The sequence below is a fragment of the Rhinatrema bivittatum genome, chromosome 4 (genome assembly GCF_901001135.1).
Source record: "Rhinatrema bivittatum chromosome 4, aRhiBiv1.1, whole genome shotgun sequence".
Taxonomy (NCBI): Eukaryota; Metazoa; Chordata; class Amphibia; order Gymnophiona; family Rhinatrematidae; genus Rhinatrema; species Rhinatrema bivittatum.
In genome coordinates, this window is record NC_042618.1 from 162858269 (window position 1) to 162879898 (window position 21630).

At 45.2% G+C, this 21630-nt stretch overlaps 1 protein-coding gene across 1 annotated transcript in view; it reads right to left on the reverse strand.

The window, feature by feature from the left end:
* Window positions 1–21630, reverse strand: part of ARHGDIA (Rho GDP dissociation inhibitor alpha) — a 66193-nt gene that overhangs the window by 4329 nt on the left and 40234 nt on the right. The window contains 2 exon segments of the mRNA XM_029599066.1: window positions 11941–12017; window positions 20023–20106. Of these exon segments, the coding sequence (XP_029454926.1) occupies window positions 11941–12017; window positions 20023–20106 (161 nt within the window).

The following is a 21630-nucleotide window of genomic DNA, read 5'->3' on the forward strand; positions in this document are numbered from 1 at the left end:
CAGTAGTGGGATGTAAAGGTACAAGTCCAAGTTGCAGTTTTGCAGATGTCCTCAATGGGAACTTCATGAAATGAGCACTAGAGGCCACAGCTCTAACTTGATGAGCTTTAACAGTGTCTTGAGTTGTAGCCCTGCTAAGTGGTAGCAGTGTAGAATGTACACAGCCAACCAATTAGATGAAGTCTGCTTTGCAACCACAATTCCCAGGAGTGTCTGACCTTAGGATACGATTGGTTTGATAACAGGGCTGTGTTCCTCTTTTGTAGTATGCCAAAGCCCCGGTTCAAAAATCTCCTGTACCACAGGATCTCAATATAGTTCTCCTAGTTGATAAAAACCTCCATTTGAGCCTCTAGAAGTCTGCTTCACTGAAACAAAATATTAGCAGATGTGCAGATATTGGTAGCTGTCTACTGAATCATGGTATGCTGCTATGGCACTCATATGGAAGATGTGGCAAGACCTACATTTGAAAAGGTGAAGAAAATATTGTAGAAGATGCTGAAATGAGAAGGGGGTCAAAAACATTTTGTAGACACCATTTAGAATGTCTATGCCACTTAAAAACATAAGAAATAGCCCATGCTGGGTCAGACCAAGGGTCTATCAAGCCCAGCATCCTGTTTCCAACAGAGGCCATATCAGGCCACAAGAACCTGGCAATTACCTAAACACTAAGAAGATCCCATGCTACTGATGCAATTAATAGCAGTGGCTATTCCCTAAGTAAACTTGATTAATAGCAGTTAATGGACTTCTCCTCCAAGAACTTATCCAAACCTTTTTTGAACCCAGCTACACTAACTGCACTAACCACATCCTCTGGCAACAAATTCCAGAGCTTTATTGTGCGTTGAGTGAAAAATAATTTTCTCCGATTAGTCTTAAATGTGCTACTTGCTAACTTCATGGAATGCCCCCTAGTCCTTCTATTATTTGAAAGTGTAAATAACCGCGTTACATCTACTTGTTCAAGGCCTCTCATGATCTTTAAAGACATCTATCATATCCCCAGCTGTCTCTTCTCCAAGTTGAACAGCCCCTAACCTCTTCAGCTTTTCCTCTTAGGGGAGCTGTTCCATCCCCTTTATCATTTGGTTGCCCTTCTCTGTACCTTCTCCTTCGCAACTAGATCTTTTTTGAGATGCAGCGACCAGAATTGTATACAGAATTCAAGGTGCGGTCTCACCATGGAGCGATATAGAGGCATTATGACATTTTCTGTTTTATTAACCAGTCCCTTCCTAAGCTACCCAGACATCCTAAAAAACCGCTTCACTCAAGCCCCTCCTCAAGAAACACAATTTAGACCCCTAATGTACCAAGCAAATTTCAGACCCATCTCTAACCCTCCTTTTCGTCGCTAAACTTACGGAAGAAACTGGTAAACACACAGCTTTTCTGACTACCTGGAAGACCACAAGATCTTACACCCTTCGCAATATGGTTTCCGTAAATCACGCAACAACGGAAACCCTCCTCATCTCACTAACAGACCATATTATTATGGGGTTAGATAAAGGTCATTCCTTTTTACTAGTCTTGTTAGACATTTCGGCGGCTTTCGACACCGTCAATCACACCATCCTATTGGATCGCCTAGCAGATATCGGGCATCTCGGGATCTGCGTACAACTGGTTCAAGTCCTTCCTCAGTAATAGGACTTACAAAGTCAAAATCAATAATAAAGAGTCTCCCCTAACAAAATCGAATCTTGGCGTACCACAAGGATCTTCTTTATCCCCTACCCTCTTCAACATATACCTCCTCCCCCTCTGCCAAATGTTAACAGATCTCAATCTAATTCATTATCTGTACGCAGACGACGTACAGATTCTAATCCCCATAACAGAATCAATATCAAAAGCGCTCACCCATTGGAATAACTGCCTACTTTCCATCACCAGTCTACTCAACAGCTTAAACTTGGTCCTTAACGCTTCTAAGACAGAGCTTCTCCTCATCTCCTCAAATGATAACAATATCCACCAACCAACACCATTCAACGCTCACATCACATGTAAGCAGGTTAGAGATCTTGGGGTGATTCTAGACAACCGACTAAACCTCAGGAAAATGGTCAATACAACAACGAAAGATTGCTTTTACAGATTACAGGTCCTAAAATGACTTAAACCTCTCTTATTCTTCCACGACTTCAGGACAGTCCTCCAAGCGTTACTGTTCGCCAAAATAGACTACTGCAGTGCCCTTCTACTAGGACTCCCCCAAATCTTCTACTAAACCGCTGCAGATGATTCAAAATGCGGCAGCAAGATTGTTAACCAGTACCAGCCGCCACGATCACATATCACCAATTCTCAGGAACCTACATTGGTTACCAGTAAATTACAGAATTCTATACAAATCAATCACCTTAATCCATAAAACTATCCATGATCAACTTCAACTTGACCTGGAAATACCTCTCAAACTCTACTCTTCTATCAGACCAACTAGAGACATTTACAAAGGCACTCTGAATGTTCCCCCCACTAAAGCCTCACGCCTCGCTACGACCAAAGACAGAGCCTTTTCGATAGCTGGCCCATCGATCTGGAACAGTATCCCATCAAACCTCAGACTGGAGCCATGCCTTTTAACTTTCAGAAAAGGTCTTAAGACCTGGCTCTTTCAACAAGCCTTCCCTAAACCAGACATTCAATAGTTGGCCTTCATTCCTACTCGGTCTGGCACTCCATTTCTCAAAGAAAAAATAAATGGACTCAGAGACATTAAGGTTAAAACACCGTCCTTAAGTTTTAACTTGTACACTCTATGGTAATATTATTTTACCGGCCTATCTTCCTTCCAGCTTGTTGCAAGCTTCCAAGTTCTCTCCCCTTGTTGATTGTAACTTTTTGACTTACTCCTACTTATTGTTATCTTTCGTTTACGTGAATTTGTTACTCTTGTTTTTCCCTTTGTTAAATTGTAAACCGATCTGATATGGTAAATTTACTATGAAGGTCGGTATAAAAAACTGTTAAATAAATAAATAAATAAAATTCCTAACATTCTGTTTGCTTTTTTGAATGCTGCAGCACACTGAGCCGACAATTTTAAAGAATTATTCACTATGATGCCTAGATCTTTTTCCTGGATGGTAGCTCCTAAAATGGAACCTAACATCGTGTAACTACAGCAAGGGCTATTTTTCCCTATGTGCAACACCTTGCACTTGTCCACATTAAATTTCATCTGCCATTTGGATGCCCAATCTTCCAGTCTTGCAAGGTCCTCCTGTAATTTATCACAGTCCGCATGTGATTTAACTACTCTAAATAATTTTGTATCATCCGCAAATTTGATAACCTCACTTGTCATATTCCTTTCCAGATCTCATATATATATATATTGAAAAGCACCGGTCCAAGCACAATCCCTGACGCACTCCACTGTTTACCCTTTTCCACTGAGAAAATTGACCATTTAATCCTACTCTCTGTTTCCTGTCTTTTAACCAGTTTGTAATCAACGAAACGACATCTCCTCCTATCCCATGACTTTTTAGTTTTCGTAGAAGCATCTCATGAGGGACTTTGTCAAATGCCTTCTGAAAATCCAAATACACTACATCTACCGGTTCACCTTTATCCACATGTTTATTAACCCCTTCAAAAAAATGAAGCAGATTTGTTAGGCAAAACTTCCCTTAAGTAAATCCATGTTGACTGTGTTCCATTAATCCATGTATTTCTATATGCTCTACGATTTTGACCTTGAGAATAGTTTCCACTATTTTTCCCGGCACTGAAGTCAGGCTCACTGGTCTATAGTTACCCGGATCACCCCTGGAATTCTCAACTGGGGGAGGGACCCTTAGGTATCACCGCAGGAGAGCAGGGCTCAATCGTCTCCAATTTAAAAGTAGAAATTTAAAGGTAAATTTTCCTCATCTAAAGAGTACTGTGTTCCCAAAGGAGACATAATCCACATCAACTAGGAGACGGAGAGATACTGAATGGCTGAGGTCACTGCAGGGGTATATCTAGGGTGACATCAGCTTTGAAATCTGACTGTCTCCATCTGCTAGCAGAGGAGCACATAACCCACTAGTCCTAAATCCATCTGGCTTCATGTTAGGAAATAGCCCATTAGAAGCACCGAAGCAGGTCTTATTGTTAAGACATTTTCAAATCTGAGTAGCCTACTGTTTGATAGCAGTGTCTCAAACTGAATCTTACATGTAAATGTTACATCGTGAACAAGCAGGATATTAGAAACTGTTTCTTCAAGACTATTTGGATGTTTGTGATGTAGATACTATGTTGCTAGAACACTTGTGAATGCATTGGTTTTTCCTTTTTATTTTTTTCCCTTTATATGTTCTGATATAATGAAGTAGTATGTAAGTGATACTTTTGTAAAGATTTTTCAAATTTTGTATGGAGAATAATAAAACTTTTTCTATATTTAAAATCTGATAATCTGTAGATACGCTAATTGTGTCACATACATTAAGGATATAGTTTAGCATAAGTGTTCATACACACACAAACTCAAGTTCCCAAGAGAACCGTGTTAAGTGGAGCACCTCAAAGAAACCAGTTCTGTTAAATATCTTTGTGAGAGTGACACTGCAAAGGGGTTAGAAGGAAAAATTAGCCTTTTTGCAGATGATACTAAGATCTGCAACAGAGTGGACATGCCTGAAGGAGTAGAGAGAATGAAAAGTGATTTAAGAAAACAAAGAGTTACCAAAGATTTGGCAGCTGGGATTCAATGCCAAGAAGAGCAGACTCATGCATCTGAGGTGCAGTAATGCAAAACAGCTGTATGTGATGGAGGGCAAAAGACTAATGTGCACAGACCAAGAGGGATCTTGGGTCAATTGTGTCTGGTGATCTGAACATAGTGAAGTAATGTGACAAGACAGTAGCTAAAGCTAGAAAGATGCTGGGCTGCAGAGAAAGAGCAATAACTAGCAGGAAAAGGGAGGTGATAATACTCTTGCACAGGAAAGCTTAGGACTTTCACTTCGGAGCCAATTCCCTACAATCTCCAAAAGGACTGTGCTCACCTGAGGGAGGAAGAAATACCTTCACTTCAGGAGCCTCCACATTTTTAGGCCCTCTCTGGGCAGGAGGTGAGGATAAAGGATAAGGACAGTAAAGCAAATGTTGCTTACCTGATGTAACAGGTGTTCTCACAGGACAGCAGGATGTTAGTCCTCACAAACGGGTGACATCGAGGATGGAGCCCAACCACGGAAAACTTCTGTCAAAGTTTCAGGAACTTTGACTGGCCCCTACTGGGCATGCCCAGCACGGCACTAACCCTGCAGCCAGCAGGGGTCTCCCTTCAGTCTTGTTTCAAAGCTACAGGCAGTGCCGAAAAATAACATAATAAAAAAACGAACCCAACATCGCGGGGTGGTGGGCGGGTTTGTGAGGACTAACATCCTGCTGTCCTGTGAGAATACCTGTTACATCAGGTAAGCAACATTTGCTTTCTCACAGGACAAGCAGGATGGTTGTCCTCACAAATGGGTGAGTACCGAGCTGAGGATGTCCTATCGTGTACCAAATGTACCCAACGGCGTGCAACAGGCACAACAACTGGGGTGTAATTTGGTAGAGGGCATCCGCACCCTACCGGGAAGGTGGAAGGGTGTTGGTACCTTATGCTGGAAAAAGGTTACGCAAGACAGATTGGCCGAAAATGGAATCCTGTCTTCCAGCTTTGTCCAGGCAATAATGGGCTGCAAATGTATGGAGGGAACTCCAGGTGGCAGCCTTGCAGATGTCAGGAAGCGGCACCGATCGAAGGTGTGCTACTGAAGTTGCCATGGCCCTCACAGTGTGCGCTTTAACACGGTCTTGGAAAGGAATGCCAGCTTGCTGATAGCAGAAGGAGATGCAGTCCGCCAACCAGGAGGAAAGAGCCTGCTTACCCACAGGTTGCCCTAACTTGTTAGGATGGAAAGAGACGAATAATTGAGTGCTCTTCCTGTGGGCAACTGTACGGTCTAGATAAAATGCTAGAGCCCGTTTACAGTCAAGGGTATGCAGAGTCTGTTCCCCGGAGTTGGAGTGGGGCCTGGGAAAGAAGATAGGTAGAATGATGGATTGATTAATATGAAACTCCGAAACTACCTTAGGTTAAGAATTTAGGGTGAGTGCGGAGTACTGCCCGGTCCTGCAGGAGTTTAGTGTAAGGCGGATAGGTAACTAGGGCCTGTAGTTCACTAACCCTGCGAGCTGAAGTGATAGCCAAAAGGAATAACACTTTCCATGTGAGATATTTTAGGTCACAGGAGTGAAGAGGTTCGAAAGGTGGTTTCATAAGGCGACCAAGAACCAGATTAAGGTCCCAAGATAGGGCCGGAGGACGTAAAGGTGGCTTCAAATGGAGCAAGTCTTTAAGAAAGCGTGTTACAAGGGGTTGTACTGAAATAGGGACACCCCCGATACCTTTATGGAAGGCGGCTACCGCACTGACATGCATTCTAATGGAAGAGGTCTTTAGACCTGATTCTGATAAAAGCCAGAGATAGTCCAAGAATTTGGAAATTGGACAGGAAAGGGGATCAAGGGACTGAGAAGTGCACCATGATGTATACCTTTTCCATTTGATTGAATAAGATTTTCTTGTGGAAGGCTTTCGTGAAGCGATCAGGACACGAGAAACTGAATCCGAAAGGTTAAATGGTTGAAGGACTAACCTTTCAACATCCATGCCGTCAGGGACAAGGCTTGGAGGTTGGAGGCATCCGTCGTTTTGAGTGATCAGATGCGGGTCCCGTCCCAGAGGAATGTGCCTGCGGATGGAGAGATCCTGAAGTATGGGAAACCACACTTGGCGTGGCCAGTGCGGTGCTATCAGGATCATGGTTCCCTTGTCCTGACGGAGCTTCACGAGAGTCTTCGACAGAAGAAGAAGTGGAGGGAATGCATAAAGCAGACCGGTTGTCCACATGAGGGAGAATGCATCCCTGGGCCGAGAGTGCTGGCTCCAAATGAGAGAGCAGTAATTGTCCACTTTGTGGTTCTGAGGGGACGCAAAGAGGTCTATGTGGGGATAACCCCATTGCTGGAACAGAGTGGTTGCTACCAAGGGATTGAGGGACCACTCGTGTGGGTGGAAGACACGGCTCAGTTTGTCTGCCAAGACATTGTTTACTCCCGGCAAGTAGGTGGCTCTGAGGTACATGGAGCGGGAGAGGGCTTCTGCCCAAATCTGCGCAGCTTCCTGGCACAAAAGAAAGGAACCTGTGCCCTCCTGCTTGTTTATGTACCACATGGCCACCTGGTTGTCCGTCTGAATCAAGATTACGTGGTTCGATAGGCAATGTTGAAAAGTCCTGAGAGTATGTCGTATTGCTCGAAGTTCCAGGAAGTTGATCTGGTGTTTGGCTTCCTCTGGAGACCAGAATCCTTGGGTTTGTAAATTGTTTACATGAGCTCCCCAACCGACGTTGGAAGCGTCAGTTGTGAGAATTATTTGAGGATCTGGTGGGTGAAAAGGCAAGCCCTGTAGGAGGTTGGATTGAGTTTTCCACCAGACAAGAGACAGACGGAGTGCATCGGTGATGCGAACAATGGAGAACAGAGGCTGAACAGCTTGGATCCATTGTGATCTCAGAGTCCATTGCATGACTCTCATGGCCAGGCAGGCCATGGGAGTCACATAAACTGAGGAGGCCATGTGTCCCAGGAGAATGAGGAATTGTCGAGCTGTTGCTGTGGGTTGAGACTGCAACTGGCAAGCTAGGGACACAAGGATTTGGACTCGTTGATGAGGAAGGAAGGCTTTTGCCTGTAAAGTATCCAAGTCTGCCCCAATGAAGGATAAGGTTTGAGATGGGATTAAGTAGGATTTCTCGTAATTGACAAGAAACCCTAGAGAAAGTAGTGTTTGAATTGTCAGGGTCAGGGAGGACCGAGCGATTTGCTGGGTTGGGGCCCTGATTAACCAATCGTCCAGATAGGGGTAGACGTGGACACCTTCCTTCCTGAGAAATGCTGCAACTACCACGAGGCATTTGGTGAAGACTCGTGGTGCGGATGCCAGGCCGAAAGGGTGCACTCGGTATTGATAGTGATTTCGGCCTACTAAAAAACGGAGGTATTTGCGATGAGGTTGAGTTATCGCAATGTGAGTATAGGCATCTTTTAGGTCTAGAGAGCAGAGCCAGTCCCTTCTTTGCAGCAGAGGGAGAAGCGAGCCCAGGGTTACCATCTTGAACTTCTCTCTGTGAAGGTACTTGTTGAGAGCCCATAGGGTCCAGGATTGGCCGAAGTCCTCCTGACTTTTTTGGGATCAGAAAGTACCTGGAGTAGAACCCTAGTCCTTGTTGTGAGGGAGGAACGGGTTCTATAGCATTTGACTGGAGGAGAAGGGAAACTTCCTGCTCGAGAAGAACAGAGTGATCGGTGAGTCCCCACACCTGCATGGATAGGGAGTCCGAAGGGAGAGTCAGGAAGTTGAGGTGGTAACCGTGTGCAATTATCACCATCACCCATTGATCTGTGGTGATATGATGCCATTTTTCTAGAAAGTGGCTTAACTGACCTCCTACTGGTATGGTTGGAAGAGGGATTTGGCAACTGCTCTCTAAGTGAAAGTCAAAAACCCGACGCAGGGCCAGGTTGTGGAGCTGCTGCGGGCTTTTGTTTTCGAGACTGGCGAGGCTGAGATTTATGGTAAGGCCTCGCAGACCTAGACTTGGTTTGTGGGGGATAATACTTCCGTGGACGGAAGAAGGACTTTTTTGGGTCCTTCTTGAACGGCTGTTTAGAAGATAAGTCAGAAGGAATGGATGAGAGCTGTTTAAGTGTCTCATGATGATCCTTCAATTCAGCAACAATTTGCTGAATTTGCTCACCAAACAAATTATCCCCTAGACAGGGCAGGTCAGAGAGCCTGTCCTGAACCTCTGGACGAAGGTCAGATGACTTTAGCCAAGCCCAGCGTCTTGCAGAGATGGCCTTAGCAGAAAGTCTGGTGGAAGCATCAAAGACGTCGTAAGCTGTTCTTATCTCATGCTTCCCAGCTTCAAAACCTTTATTTAGTAGGGATTGAAGTTGTGGTTGGAACTGCTCTGGTAAGGTATCTGAGTACTCCTGTATCTGTTTAAGAATGACCATATTGTATTGGGTCATATATAGCTGATAAGAGGCTATTCTGGAAGTTAGCATGGCTCCTTGGTATACTTTCCTACCTATACTATCTAGGAATTTATTTTCCTTAGTAGGAGGTATGGAAGAATGTGGCTTTATTCTTTTAGCTTTCTTTTGAGCTGATTCTACCACAACAGAGTGGTGGTCTAGCTGAGGTTTCTGAAAGCCAGGTGCTGACTGTACAAGATAGGTAGAGTCAGCTTTTTTGTTTACTGGAGCAACAGATCCAGGAGATTCCCAATTCTTTTTTAGAAGGTCCAGAAAAACCTGATGAATTGGAATAGAAGTGATGACTTTAGGGACATCCAAGAATTGGAGCAACTCCATCATCTGGTGCCTGTCATCTTGTTCTGATTGAAGCTGAAAAGGGACCAACTCCATTTCCTTCACGAAATTTATGAAAGAGAGGTCCTCAGGAGGAGAACGCTTTCTACTCCCCGCAGGAGAGGGTGGTGAAGGCAAATCATCGGTGTCTGTGGAGGTATCATCACCCCAGGTGTCGTAAGGATCAGGTTGCTGACCTGTAGGACCATGAGGGGGTTGGATACCCGAAGGCCCCGGCTGAGGCTCCGAGAAACTCGAAGGAATTGTCGGGGGTATCGAGAAGGTCCTCGATGGCATCGGTGCCGGCATCGAAGGTATGGGTGCAGTCATCGAAATTCTCAATGGAGCTGATGTGCGTATCGCCCCCGTGGAATGTATCAGTAGCGAGGGATGACATGGCACCGATGGTATTACCCCCGAAGGGGGAATTCGGTACGGTGTTTCTCCACTTGATGAGATAGGTGTCGGAGACCCGGGTATCACCGGAGGAAGGGCAGTCATAAGCGCTTCCATCCGGGCAAGCAGCGGTGCCAGTGCTGCTGGAATCGGGTCAGTGACCGGTTCCACTCTCGGTGCCGGAGGAGTCTGGAACCGTTGCATCGCCTTGTCGATGGCCTCCTGGACCAGCCGGTCCAGTTCTACCCGGAGACCTGGGGTAACAATACCCGGCTCCACGGGAGAGGGAGGCTGAGGCTGAGCCGGAGGGACCACCGTCACCGGTGGAGTCGCGGCTCCCAAACCCCGAAGGGGTGAGGGTTGCCTCGGTGTCTGCGAGACAGGAGTGGACGGTGCCACTCCTGGTCGAGACTTCTTCGGAGGAGGCTCGGACAGTACTGAGGTCGATGACTTCGATTCCTCGACGGTCCGAGACTTGTGACGTCGATGGCGATGTTTCTCTCTCCGATCCCCGCGATCTACGGGGGAAGAGACGGGAGTCGATGGCCGCGGAGACGTCGATGGCAGGTGGTCACCGGGAGGCTGTCGACGATGGTGAAACTTCGACGGTGCCGGTTCCGATGACGTCGATGCAATCGATGGCGGAGTGTGGGCATGGAAAAGGAGTCCCATTTTCTCCATTCTGGCTTTGCGACCTTTTGGTGTCATTAGGGCACATTTGGTACAAGTCAGGACATCATGCTCACTCCCTAAACACAAAACACAGACTCTATGTGGGTCTGTGATGGACATAGTACGTGTACAGTCCGGGCACCGACGGAACCCCGACGCCATGGCCATAGGCCAAAAATTTAGCCGCGGGACGGTCGACTGCCAACAGGCCTCGAGGGCCAAACTCGACGGTATTCGACAAAAACGACGACAAAAACTTACCGAAGTACCGCGGAGGAAAAATTTGAAGAGGGGAGACCCCTGAGGGGCAAATTTTTCTTCAAGAAATTAATTGAAGAAATTCCTGTCAGGAATGTGGAAAGAGCTCCTTAACCGCGTGGCTACTGCTGCGCGGAAAAAAGAAGACTGAAGGGAGACCCCTGCTGGCTGCAGGGTTAGTGCCGTGCTGGGCATGCCCAGTAGAGGCCAGTCAAAGTTCCTGAAACTTTGACAGAAGTTTTCCGTGGTTGGGCTCCATCCTCGATGTCACCCGTTTGTGAGGACAACCATCCTGCTTGTCCTGTGAGAACCTTGGTAACCCTCCAACCCCAGGTATAGATCCACTGAGAGGGGGAACTTTAGGCTTTCACCTCAGGGAGGAAGGGAGGGGGAAACAGAGGTACCAAGGACTGATGCCAGTATCTCTGGACTCCAGTAGTGCTCCCCTGAGGAAAAGAGCCTTAATCTGGCAATTTAGAGGAGAAGGGGGGAAAGAAGTACTTGCACTGGTAGCCCTCTGGTCTCCTACAGTGCTCAAATGAGGGAGAGGGCCTTAAGCCATCACCTCAGAAGTTGACAACAGCACTATTAAACTCTGAGTCAGGATTATGCTCAACTAAGGAAGGGAGAATTCAGCTGTCACCTCAGGAGCTGCCGACCAGAAATTTTCCTATTTAATTCAGTGGCTAACCAGGCCATAGCTTACAGCATGGAATGCTTGCCTATCATCTGTTCAAGACAGAAAATACTGGCAGGCTGGAGTCAGCACAGAGCTATATAAGTAATGATATTAGTGAGCCTGTTGAGATCTATCTCCATCTACTGGCTGGCAGGCATAACCTACTGGTCTGACTAGATGGAAGAAGGTGGTGACAGTTTTAGGGCCACGGTGTACCATACTGCAATGGCAGACACTTGCTTACAGTTGCAAACTGAAATAGCTGTAGCTCAGAGGGACCTATCTGCAGTATAGGTCAACCCTCTGGCTTCAGTTTGCATATTTTTACTGCTGCACATAGTTTGAAATGTATTTGCAAATTCTCATTTTACCAGCCATGATAGTGTCTATTGAAACTTGACTAGATCAGACCGTTAAAAAGACAAAAAAGATACAAAAAGTCAGACATGCAGCAATTGAAAAAAAAAAAAAAAGTTTCATCTCACCTTGAAGCAGATTTTTATCTGGTACATCATGCCTTCTTTCATTACGAAAAACTGCTTCTTGTAACTCTCCAGGTCACCTAGGAAGGAAAAGAATCTCAAAGCAAGAAGTCCTGACTAGAAAAGAAGATCCCCCATTTTCAGATCTGTTGAGTCCTCTCATGGCCAACCCTCACCAAGTATGTCCCTCTTCCTTGCATTGCAATGTCGGGTACTAGTGTATTAATGGTTGCTGAACACTTAGAGGTTTGAAAGACCTATGAGCTTTTGAATACATTTCATCCTTTCAATTTGGGCAATTTGTCAAAAAAAGATGCAAAGCCTTTCCCCACACTGACAAAATATAAAGAACTCATCAAGGTCGCTTTCTCGTGTTTCAAAAAGCTTTGCTTTCAAAAGAAGCACTACAGAGCTCGTGACAGTTCTTTCCTTACCTTAATCCTAGGAGTAATCAAACCGATCCTCAGATAAATAAGAACATAAGAAATTGCCATGCTGGGTCAGACCAAGGGTCCATCAAGCCCAGCATCCTGTTTCCAACAGAGGCCAAACCAAGTCACAAGAACCTGGCAATTACCCAAACACTAAGAAGATCCCATGCTACTGATGCAATTAATAGCAGTGGCTATTCCCTAAGTAAAACTGATTAATAGCCATTAATGGACTTCTCCTCCAAGAACTTATCCAAACCTTTTTTGAACCCAGCTACACTAACTGCACTAACCACATCCTCTGGCAACAAATTCCAGAGCTTTATTGTGCGTAGGTATAAAAACTGGAACTGTAGCGGGATACAATATGTGAAGCTTGTGGTGATAGAAACATACAATATGATGGCAGATGTGGACCACAGGGTCCATCTAGTCTGCCTATTCCTGATATAATGCTTCAACCCAATCTCAAGCTTTACCCTTACATCCTTATAGTTACAGATCCTCTGCTTACCCCAGGCTTTCCTGAATTCTATTGCAGTTTTTGCCTCCACCACCTTTCCTGTAACACCCTTCTATCCTAAATCCTTTCCATGAAGAAATATTATGTTATTCCTGAGACTATCCCTTCGATCTAAAAACCATGATCTCTTGGTCTTGAAAAATGCTTCTTGGCTTTACTTATACCTGTAAGTTATTTGACTCTCTCACATATGCCCCCTTCCTGTTGTCAAGGACTGGCAGACAGGAGTCAGGAAGCACTCTCACAGAGGCAGTAGAGGGCTGCAGGACAGGTGGAGCTGATCTTCTGCCTAACCAACCCCCCCTCCCCTGCAGGTTGAACATTTAGGTTCTGGGAGAGGCAAAAGGATGAGGGCAAAATCTGGCAAACAGACAAGGGCTGGACCGGACTGGACAGGACTCAGACCAGACAAGGACAGGACTTGGAATAGACTGTTAACAGGGAACAAGAAAGCCCAACAGGGCATGAGACTGGGAAAAGTAATCCTGGTAGCCCCAGATGCCATAAAGTAAGACAAAAAGCCCAGGAGGGCACATAACATGGCAGGGAGGCCTGAGAGGTGAAAGAGAAAGGCCAGAAGGCCTGGAAAGGCCCAGAGCATGACAAGAGGTCAAGAGAGGCTACAGAGCAATGTGAGAGGCCACAGGCAAGGCAGGAGGCATGGATGGGCCACAAGGCAAGGTAAAAGACCCGGAGGCCGCAAGGCTAGACAGGGCAGAATACAGAGGTAAGAGTGGCCAGGTCAGAGAGATGAGTTGACTCAATGAAGAGGTATTGAGGTTCTGATCAGGCTAGGTTAAGTAGGGCTGAGGCTTGGGTGCTGTGTAATCTGTGAGGAGTAACAGGCAGAGCTAGGAGTGAGGCTTGCTGAGGATTCCTGACGGAGGGAAGACTGCATAGCAGGTGAAACCATGACACCTGTCCTCTAGGGCAGCAATTCTCAACCTGTCCAGTCCGGTTCAGCACAAGCACCGGCAGGTGTGTCACGGCTTCCCAGTGTCCCACTGCCCGATTGTGCTTTCCTCCCTGTCCTTCATCGCAATCAGATGCACATATTCTTCTATTAACACTACTGCCATTCCGTCCGGGCAGGAACAGCAGCAGCGTTAGTGGAAACTGGCAACATCAGTGGCATGGCCCTTTCTTCTTCCCACCCCCACGGCCCAAAACAGGAAGTGATGTATAGTGGGGTGCACAGGAAGAAGAGACGACCATGTTACATAAAGTACTGGCAGAGCGCAGACCCAGAACAAAATGAAGCACATCCAGCGATCAGCGATGGGAGAAAGGACAGAGTTAGCCCCCCACAGCTGATGGGATTGTTTGTTCTCAGGATGCTGGGGCTGGAGACGGAGGCTACTGCAGCTGCCATTTGTGCTGGGTCGGGGGGTGTCATGAGAGAGCCGTCGGCGAGAGCGAGGGAGCACGAGCGAGTGTGCGAGAGAGAAAGAGAGCCGGCGATGAGAGAGAGACTGGTCATGGAGTCTAATTGGGGCGTCTGTCTGGTTGTGGGCCCTAAGGAAGATGACCATGAAGACAGAGCTTAAGCAGCCACTGCTGCTTCTAGTGTTTGTTTTTGGCCTGCAAGGGAAAGGAGTAGGAGGGCTGCTGGGGAGGGTAAGTATAGGTGGCTTTTATGTTTATTTTTCTTGATTGACTGCCATTTTAATTATTGGGTATTATGGGATGTCTGCTGTTTTGAAATTTTCTATTGGTATTTGGACAATTTAATAATTTTTATGAGTTTTTAAATTGTTGAACATTATTCTATCAGCTGTTTTGAAGTGGAGAAATTACCTGATAATTTTGTTTTCCTTATAGTAAACAGATGGACTCAAGACCAATGGGTTATGTGTTCCCCTGCTAGTGTTTAAAAAAGGATTGGATAAGTTCTTGGAGGAGAAGTCCATTACCTGCTATTAATTAAGTTGACTTAGAAAATAGCCACTGCTATTACTAGCAACAGTAACATGGAATAGACTTAGTTTTTGGGTACTTGCCAGGTTCTTATGGCCTGGATTGGCCACTGTTGGAAACAGAATGTTGGGCTTGATGGACCCTTGGTCTGACCCAGTATGGCATGTTCTTATATTCTAGCAGATGGGAGAAGGAGTCAGGTTTCAAAGCTGGCGTCACCCTAGATAATCCCCTGCAGTGACCTCAGCCCTTCAGTATTCTCTTCAAAAGGCCATCGTGGACATATATATTGAAGACCTTGATTAGAATTTGGATACAACTTGATTAAACACTTGGTTAAAAACTTGATTAAAAACTGGAGACCGCCAGTGTACTCAACCAACATAAGTGCCAAAACCCAGCCATACTGTAGATGCCCTGAACTAGAGGTAGGGCAACAGCTTACCCGTATTCATATGGAATCCAGTTTCGCCTCATGGGCAATTCCTTGGCGCCTCTCCTGGGCAGCCATGGGCGGGATGCTGAGTCCATCTGTCTACACTAAGGAAAATGAAATTATCAGGTAAGTAATTTCTCCATTTCCTAGCTTGTAGCCAAATGGACTCAGGACCAGTGGGATGCACAAAAGCTACTCCCGAATGGGGTGGGAGGCTGCCTGTGGTCCAGCTAGCACTGCCCTCAGAAAGGCCGGGGCCATAGCCTCTGCAGCTTGTGCATTTAGTCTTATTGTCTATCGATCGTGCATAGACTTGCCTCGGCGCACGTATATCTAAGCGGCCGGTTGTGCGCTAGGTATGCTTGCATTAGATGCACAGAAGGCCAGCCTGCACCATGCGTACCAACGGATGAAGGGGGGGAATTTGTAGCCACACCAAACTGCACGCAAGATGGCGGTGCCCTCTATTGCCATGTGGAGTCCACCGAGCCTGAAGCGGGGCCTAGCCCAACCCGATCAACCGGGGGGGGGGGGGGCCGCACAACCCACTCGGAAAACCCCCCTTCCTTCACCTGAACAGGATTGGGAATGATGTCGGTATGGTGCACTTAGCAAAGAGACCGGAGGAAGGACTTACCGAGGTCCTTCCATGTCTCTGGTTCATCGGAGATCTTCTCTACTTACCTGGTCTCCGCGCTTACCAGCTGAGTACAGAGATGGTCTCCGGCTGTGGGGGGGAGAGCTTAGGCCTTCACCGCCATGCTCTGTTCCTGCACCCGCTGCCTTTCAGCTGCTTCAGCAGCAAAGTCCATGCCAGGAGCTGGCTACCGGACCAAGCCACACCTCTGAGGGATCTCTGAAATCGCCTCAGGAATTCTCAACTGGGGTAGGGACCGTTAGGTATCACCTCAGGAGAGCAGTTTGAAGGTAGTTTGAAGGTAACATTTTTTCTTTTCTCCTTTGGATTAGTGCTGTAGTCCCGCCAACACCGCTGCTGGTGTGGGGATAGCGTCCACATCGCTAGGAGATGGAGAGATACTGAAGGGCTGAGGTCACTGCAGGGGTATAATCTAGGTTGACATCAGCTTTGAAACCTGATTCTGTCTCCCATCTGCCAGCAGGGGAACACATAACCCATTGGTCCCGAGTTCATCTGGCTACATGCTAGGAAACATTTATTAGTATAAATTTACAATTGTTTCTGTGTGGGGATCTATAACAGCTTGGTTTGTTCTGTTTTCCTAATAGGAGGTGTATTAATGTTTAGGGCCTGATTTAATATTTGTAGTGGTGCCTTTTCATAGATAGGATTGTTACTGTTTGAGTGTGTTCCCTAATGCAGGTGTAACTTTGTAGTTTGTGTGCATTACTGCAGATCCTGGGACTATGTTAGATGTTATATTTCTCTTTCCATTTCTCCAGGTTTGCAATGTATGCAGAGTGGCTTTTTTTGAGTTTCTATTTCAGTTTGTCTCCATATTTATAAATTTGTGGTCTTTCTGTACGTGAAGGTCAGTTTTGTGTGTATGACTGAGGTGATGTATTTTACTAGCATGTAGGCATTTGTATCATTCTTATTTGTTGTGTTCTCAATAGGACATGCATTAGTGGTAAATTACTGTCTTTTCATAAGAAAGGCTATTGCGCCTGGTAGAAAGAGTTTGTTTTGCTTTTACTGAGGTGTCATAAGAACCAGAATATCTTTTTTGTATGGTGAGTTGTACATGTTAATGCCCTAGTTCTGCTCTGCACCCATTGTTGGGGTCAAGGGGGTTCCTGTCGATGCAGAGTGTACGTTTATATTAGCCCCGTGACAGTCATGTGTTCAGACTGTCATATTTGTGAGAACCATCTGTCAGGTGTGTCCCGATAGATATACATAACCTACAACAGTGGTTCACAACCTTTTTTTTTTCTAAGATATTAATCTCTCATGTCATAAGCACAGCCCTGGTCACCTATAGTTCTGTGGCAAGGGTTGCATACCCTGGCTTGTGCCACAGAATTTGGCAAGGATGTGGAACTGTGGGAAATCAGTCAGCCAAGCTGCATGATGTGAGTCAGCAGGCCTCTCTCCTTCTCCCCTCCATTGATCCTCTGGCAACTACCAAACAGGTGATCATAACACCCCCCTCCCACCCAAGGCACTTCATGCCATGTTTGCCTTCTGCTGCCCAGGCCAGATTCACAGTTTGAACCATGTGAGACGCTGTAATGTCCCACAGTAAAGTCTGCCACAGGCAGCAGGAAGCAAGAGAAATAGCATGAAGCCCTACTTGTCCTCCTCCAGTTCTGAAATATTCTTTACAGAAATCCTGAAAAAACAGCCATTTTTTGCAGAAGAGGTCCAGAGTTCTTCACCTCTAAACCAGGAAGAGAAACCTATCCTACCTTTTTTCTCAATATTACTCTTCTCCTCTCCCCATGTTTTCTTTCCCTTCTCTCTTCCCCCATTATGGCTCCTCTCCATCACCAATACCACACTGGAGCTCTAGTTGCACTCAAACGTATAGTGTACACACACAATATTGCAAAAATACATTTTTTCTGGTCAAAGTTAAAAAATAAATGCCTTTTAATTCTTATTGCGGCTACTCCTCTTATTTGAACACAATTTTTAGCGGCGAAACCAAACAGGGAACGAGGGGGCGGGGTATCGCCGCTAAAAATTGTGTTCAAATAAGAGGAGCAGCCGCAATAAGAATTAAAAGGCATTTATTTTTTATTGCGGCTTCTCCTCTTATTTGAACACAATTTTTAGCAGCGATACCCCGCCTCCTCGTTCCCTGTTTGGTTTCGCCGCTAAAAATTGTGTTCAAATAAGAGGAACAGCCGCAATAAGAATTAAAAGGCATTTATTTTTTAACTTTGACCAGAAAAAATGTATTCTTGCACTTTTTCCTCTCCATCACCCCCATCTCCCTCCCTGATGGCTCTCCTAAATTACTCTCTCCCCCATCACAGCAACTAGGTAGTTTCCAGACCTGCTCACATCTACACCCCACACTTATATGACATTTCTGCAACACAGAAGGTCCATCATCTAAGAGCAGAGAAGCATATCTGCGGGAACTCAAGTATTTAAAACCCTCAAGCATTCCGTACTGTCCCTCAGGCATTAATTTTGAGCAAGCTCTATCGCAATACATAAGCCTTCCATTTAATGCCCTACACCCATTTCAGCTGATACAAAATGCCACGGCACGAATATTAATCAAAATTCTTATTCGTGATCATCTCTCTCTAACCCTGGCCTCCCTACATTAGCTATCACTTTCAGAGCACAATACAAAGTAGCATCACTGGTTTATCAGATCATATGCGAGAACTCGGACTGCTGATTAATACCCTTTTAAAGGTTTATAAACCTCCTCTTCCCTAATGTCTGAAGGCAAGATGTTGTTAGAGGTACCATCAATCAAGCTTGCATGCCTTGATGTTAAAAGAAACAGGGCCTTCTCAGTCAAGGGCCCTCACACTTAGAACTCTGCTGGATTCCATTCACTATTGAATGTGAACAAAAAAAAAACAACCCTTAAAAAAGCATTAAAGACATTATTGATAACCATTATTGATAACCAGCTTTAATCCACTGCTTTGGCATGCAGCTAGCATCCTGTTTGGTACTGTGGCAAAACAGGGGTTTTACATACCTTACAGTTATTGAAAAAATAAATAAATAAATTGATCTGCCTTGTGACACTTTTCCCCAGAGAGCTCATTTCCTGAGAGCTGGCCTGCAGGTGGTGTTTGAACTCTGCCTGTAGTTCAAGCAGAGGCTTTAGATGCTGCCTTGACTGAGGGTGGCTTTATTCAGCATCACATCCCAACAGCCCTGAGTGCATGTGACACAAACATCCTGCAGTGCCATTGGCCAGAAAGCTCACTGTTAAAACTGTGTGCCCTGACTGGCCCTGAAGACAGAACTCATCCTGAAATTTCTGGAATACTCCAGTCTCAGTTGGGAGTGCAGAGAGCAGATCTTTGTATTGAAGCTCTTTCAGCTCCTGTGGACAGCCTTTTTCTGACCTCCTCAGGCAAACAGATAGTGAAACGTGTTTAGTTTCTATTGTTTAATCCTTGTTGTGCTACCTGTTTCTGTTTGCAATTTAAAATTCTTATATGTTCACTGTTCCCCCTTCTATTTGTTAATAAACTTGTTAGTTTGTTAGCTCTTCCTGTCATGGACTGACTAAAGATCCTGATAGTTTGTATATTTGGTCTGTGGGTGTATTTCTAGGATCTATGTGACCCTTCTTTGTGAGAGGTCTCAGTGTCCCTAGAAACCACCAAGGATAGCTTGCAGGAACGTGTCCAGGAGGTAAGCAGAAACCCAGGTGGAGAGTGGGATTTTGCCAGTGTAGAAGCATGTGCGCAGGTAGGCCTGTGCAGTGCTTGGCAGGACCCTCTACATGTCCACCGGGTTACCCTGCATGGTTATTAGGTGTGACGATGTGGCATTTCGGGACAGGTACTATTGTTTGATTTTTAATGAGTGTGTAATTATGTATTCAGCATTTTTTTTTATATATGTTTCTACATGTACGTCACCTTGAAATGCATTATGAAGAGTGCAAATAAGTTTTAATAAACTCAAATTTTAGTCAATCAGATCTCTCATCCCCAGAATACAAGATGCAATGAGTGAATCAGAACAGTCTCACCACAGGAGACTATTCTGATTTTCATGCTAGGTTTACTTGTTCGGAGATATTCCGTCAGCTACAGCCCCACTCTGACAGATAAAACATAATGAAGCCCTGGCATCTTCGCCTTACCTGTCAAATCAAGTTCCAGAGGGTTTGGTGCACTGTCACAAACCAACACAAGTCTGGTCACTATCACATTTGGACAGCTGGGATCTAAGGAAATAAATAAACAAAACCTAGTCAATATGGATCCTTAAGAGTATCAGATTTATATCATCACTGGTGTATTTCCATTACCCCTTACCATTTTATAAAGCTGATCACAATGATTAAAACACAAGGGCAGTGCTCCATCATGCTCCTTGTGACACCCGATAGGGGAACATATAGGCAGGACTCCTTTTAGAACGCTTATATGCAATACTGGAAGCCTGTTACTCCTAAGGTTAAGTTTTACACTAAAGGGTGAAGATTCTAGCAGGCTCAGAGTCTTTAAAAAAAAAAAAAAAAAAAAAGGGCTTACCATTGTTCTGTGTGTGTTTTACCCTTAGTCCAGTTAGGTTCTGTATTTCAAGATACACCAGTTAGAATTTTCAAAATACATGCTGTTTTGTTTTTATTGACATGATAAATCGAAAAGGAATACAAAAAGCAAGTCTGCTTACCATAAATGGTGTTTTCCATAGACAGCAGAATGAATTAGCCATGCTGCATGGGTGATATCATTAGGGCGGCACTAGACAGAGCTGTCTCTCAAAGCTTAAGGCTTTTGTCCTACTGGGCATGGATGGTAGGTCCTGCACCAACGAGCCTTCAGAAGTCTCCTCAGTTCATGTCTAAGCAAAAGATATCCAGGGCAGGTAGAGATGCTGTCTAGGGAGGAAGGCAGGAACATGTGGCTAATTTAGCCTATGGAAAACACTGCTTACAGTAAGCAAACTTGCTTTTTTTCTCCCCCATTTATAAGCAGGCTGAATTAGCCATGCTGCATGGGGAGTCCTAAGCTAAGGGTTGCAAAATATATATAAATATTGTGACCTTGTGACCAGTAGCAAGTTTGTTGTACTCCCCATACAGATATTTTTTTTTTGTTTTGTTTTTGGAGGGTTTTTTTTTATACACAACCAGGACTCTGTGTACAGCATCTGCCTAGATGACAAATGATACAATACTGCTGATTCCACTGTGCCATCAGATTTTGTCTGCTCGTCTAGGCAGTAGTGAGATGTGAATGTGCGGATGAAGGACCATATGGCTGTTTTGCAGATGTCCTCAGAACGAGAGATATTCTCGTATAACAATGCTATATGCAGGAATAATCCAATTTGAAAGAGTTCTCTTGGCAACTGGTATTCCAAGTCTATTTGGATCGTATGATACGAAAAAGTTGAGAGGACTGTCTGTGAATTCGCTGTTTGTATTGGGCCAAGGCCCTCTTGCAGTCCAGGAAGTTCAACTTCTCTCGCTTGGTTTTGGAAAAAAACGTAGGAAGTATAATACTGATTTATCTGTAAAGTGGAGACCATCTTTGGCAAGAACTTTGGATGGGTTTGCACCACTCATTTGTCTTGGAAGAATTGCAAGTAAGGTGGGAAGTGCACTAATGCCTGCAGTTTGCTTACTCTTCTTGCTGACAGTTGCCACCAAAATTCCAGTTTAGAAATTTTAGTGCTGTGTTCTCAAAGGTTCACAAGTTGGTTCCATCAATCCCTGCAGAGATGTGTGTAAATCCATAGC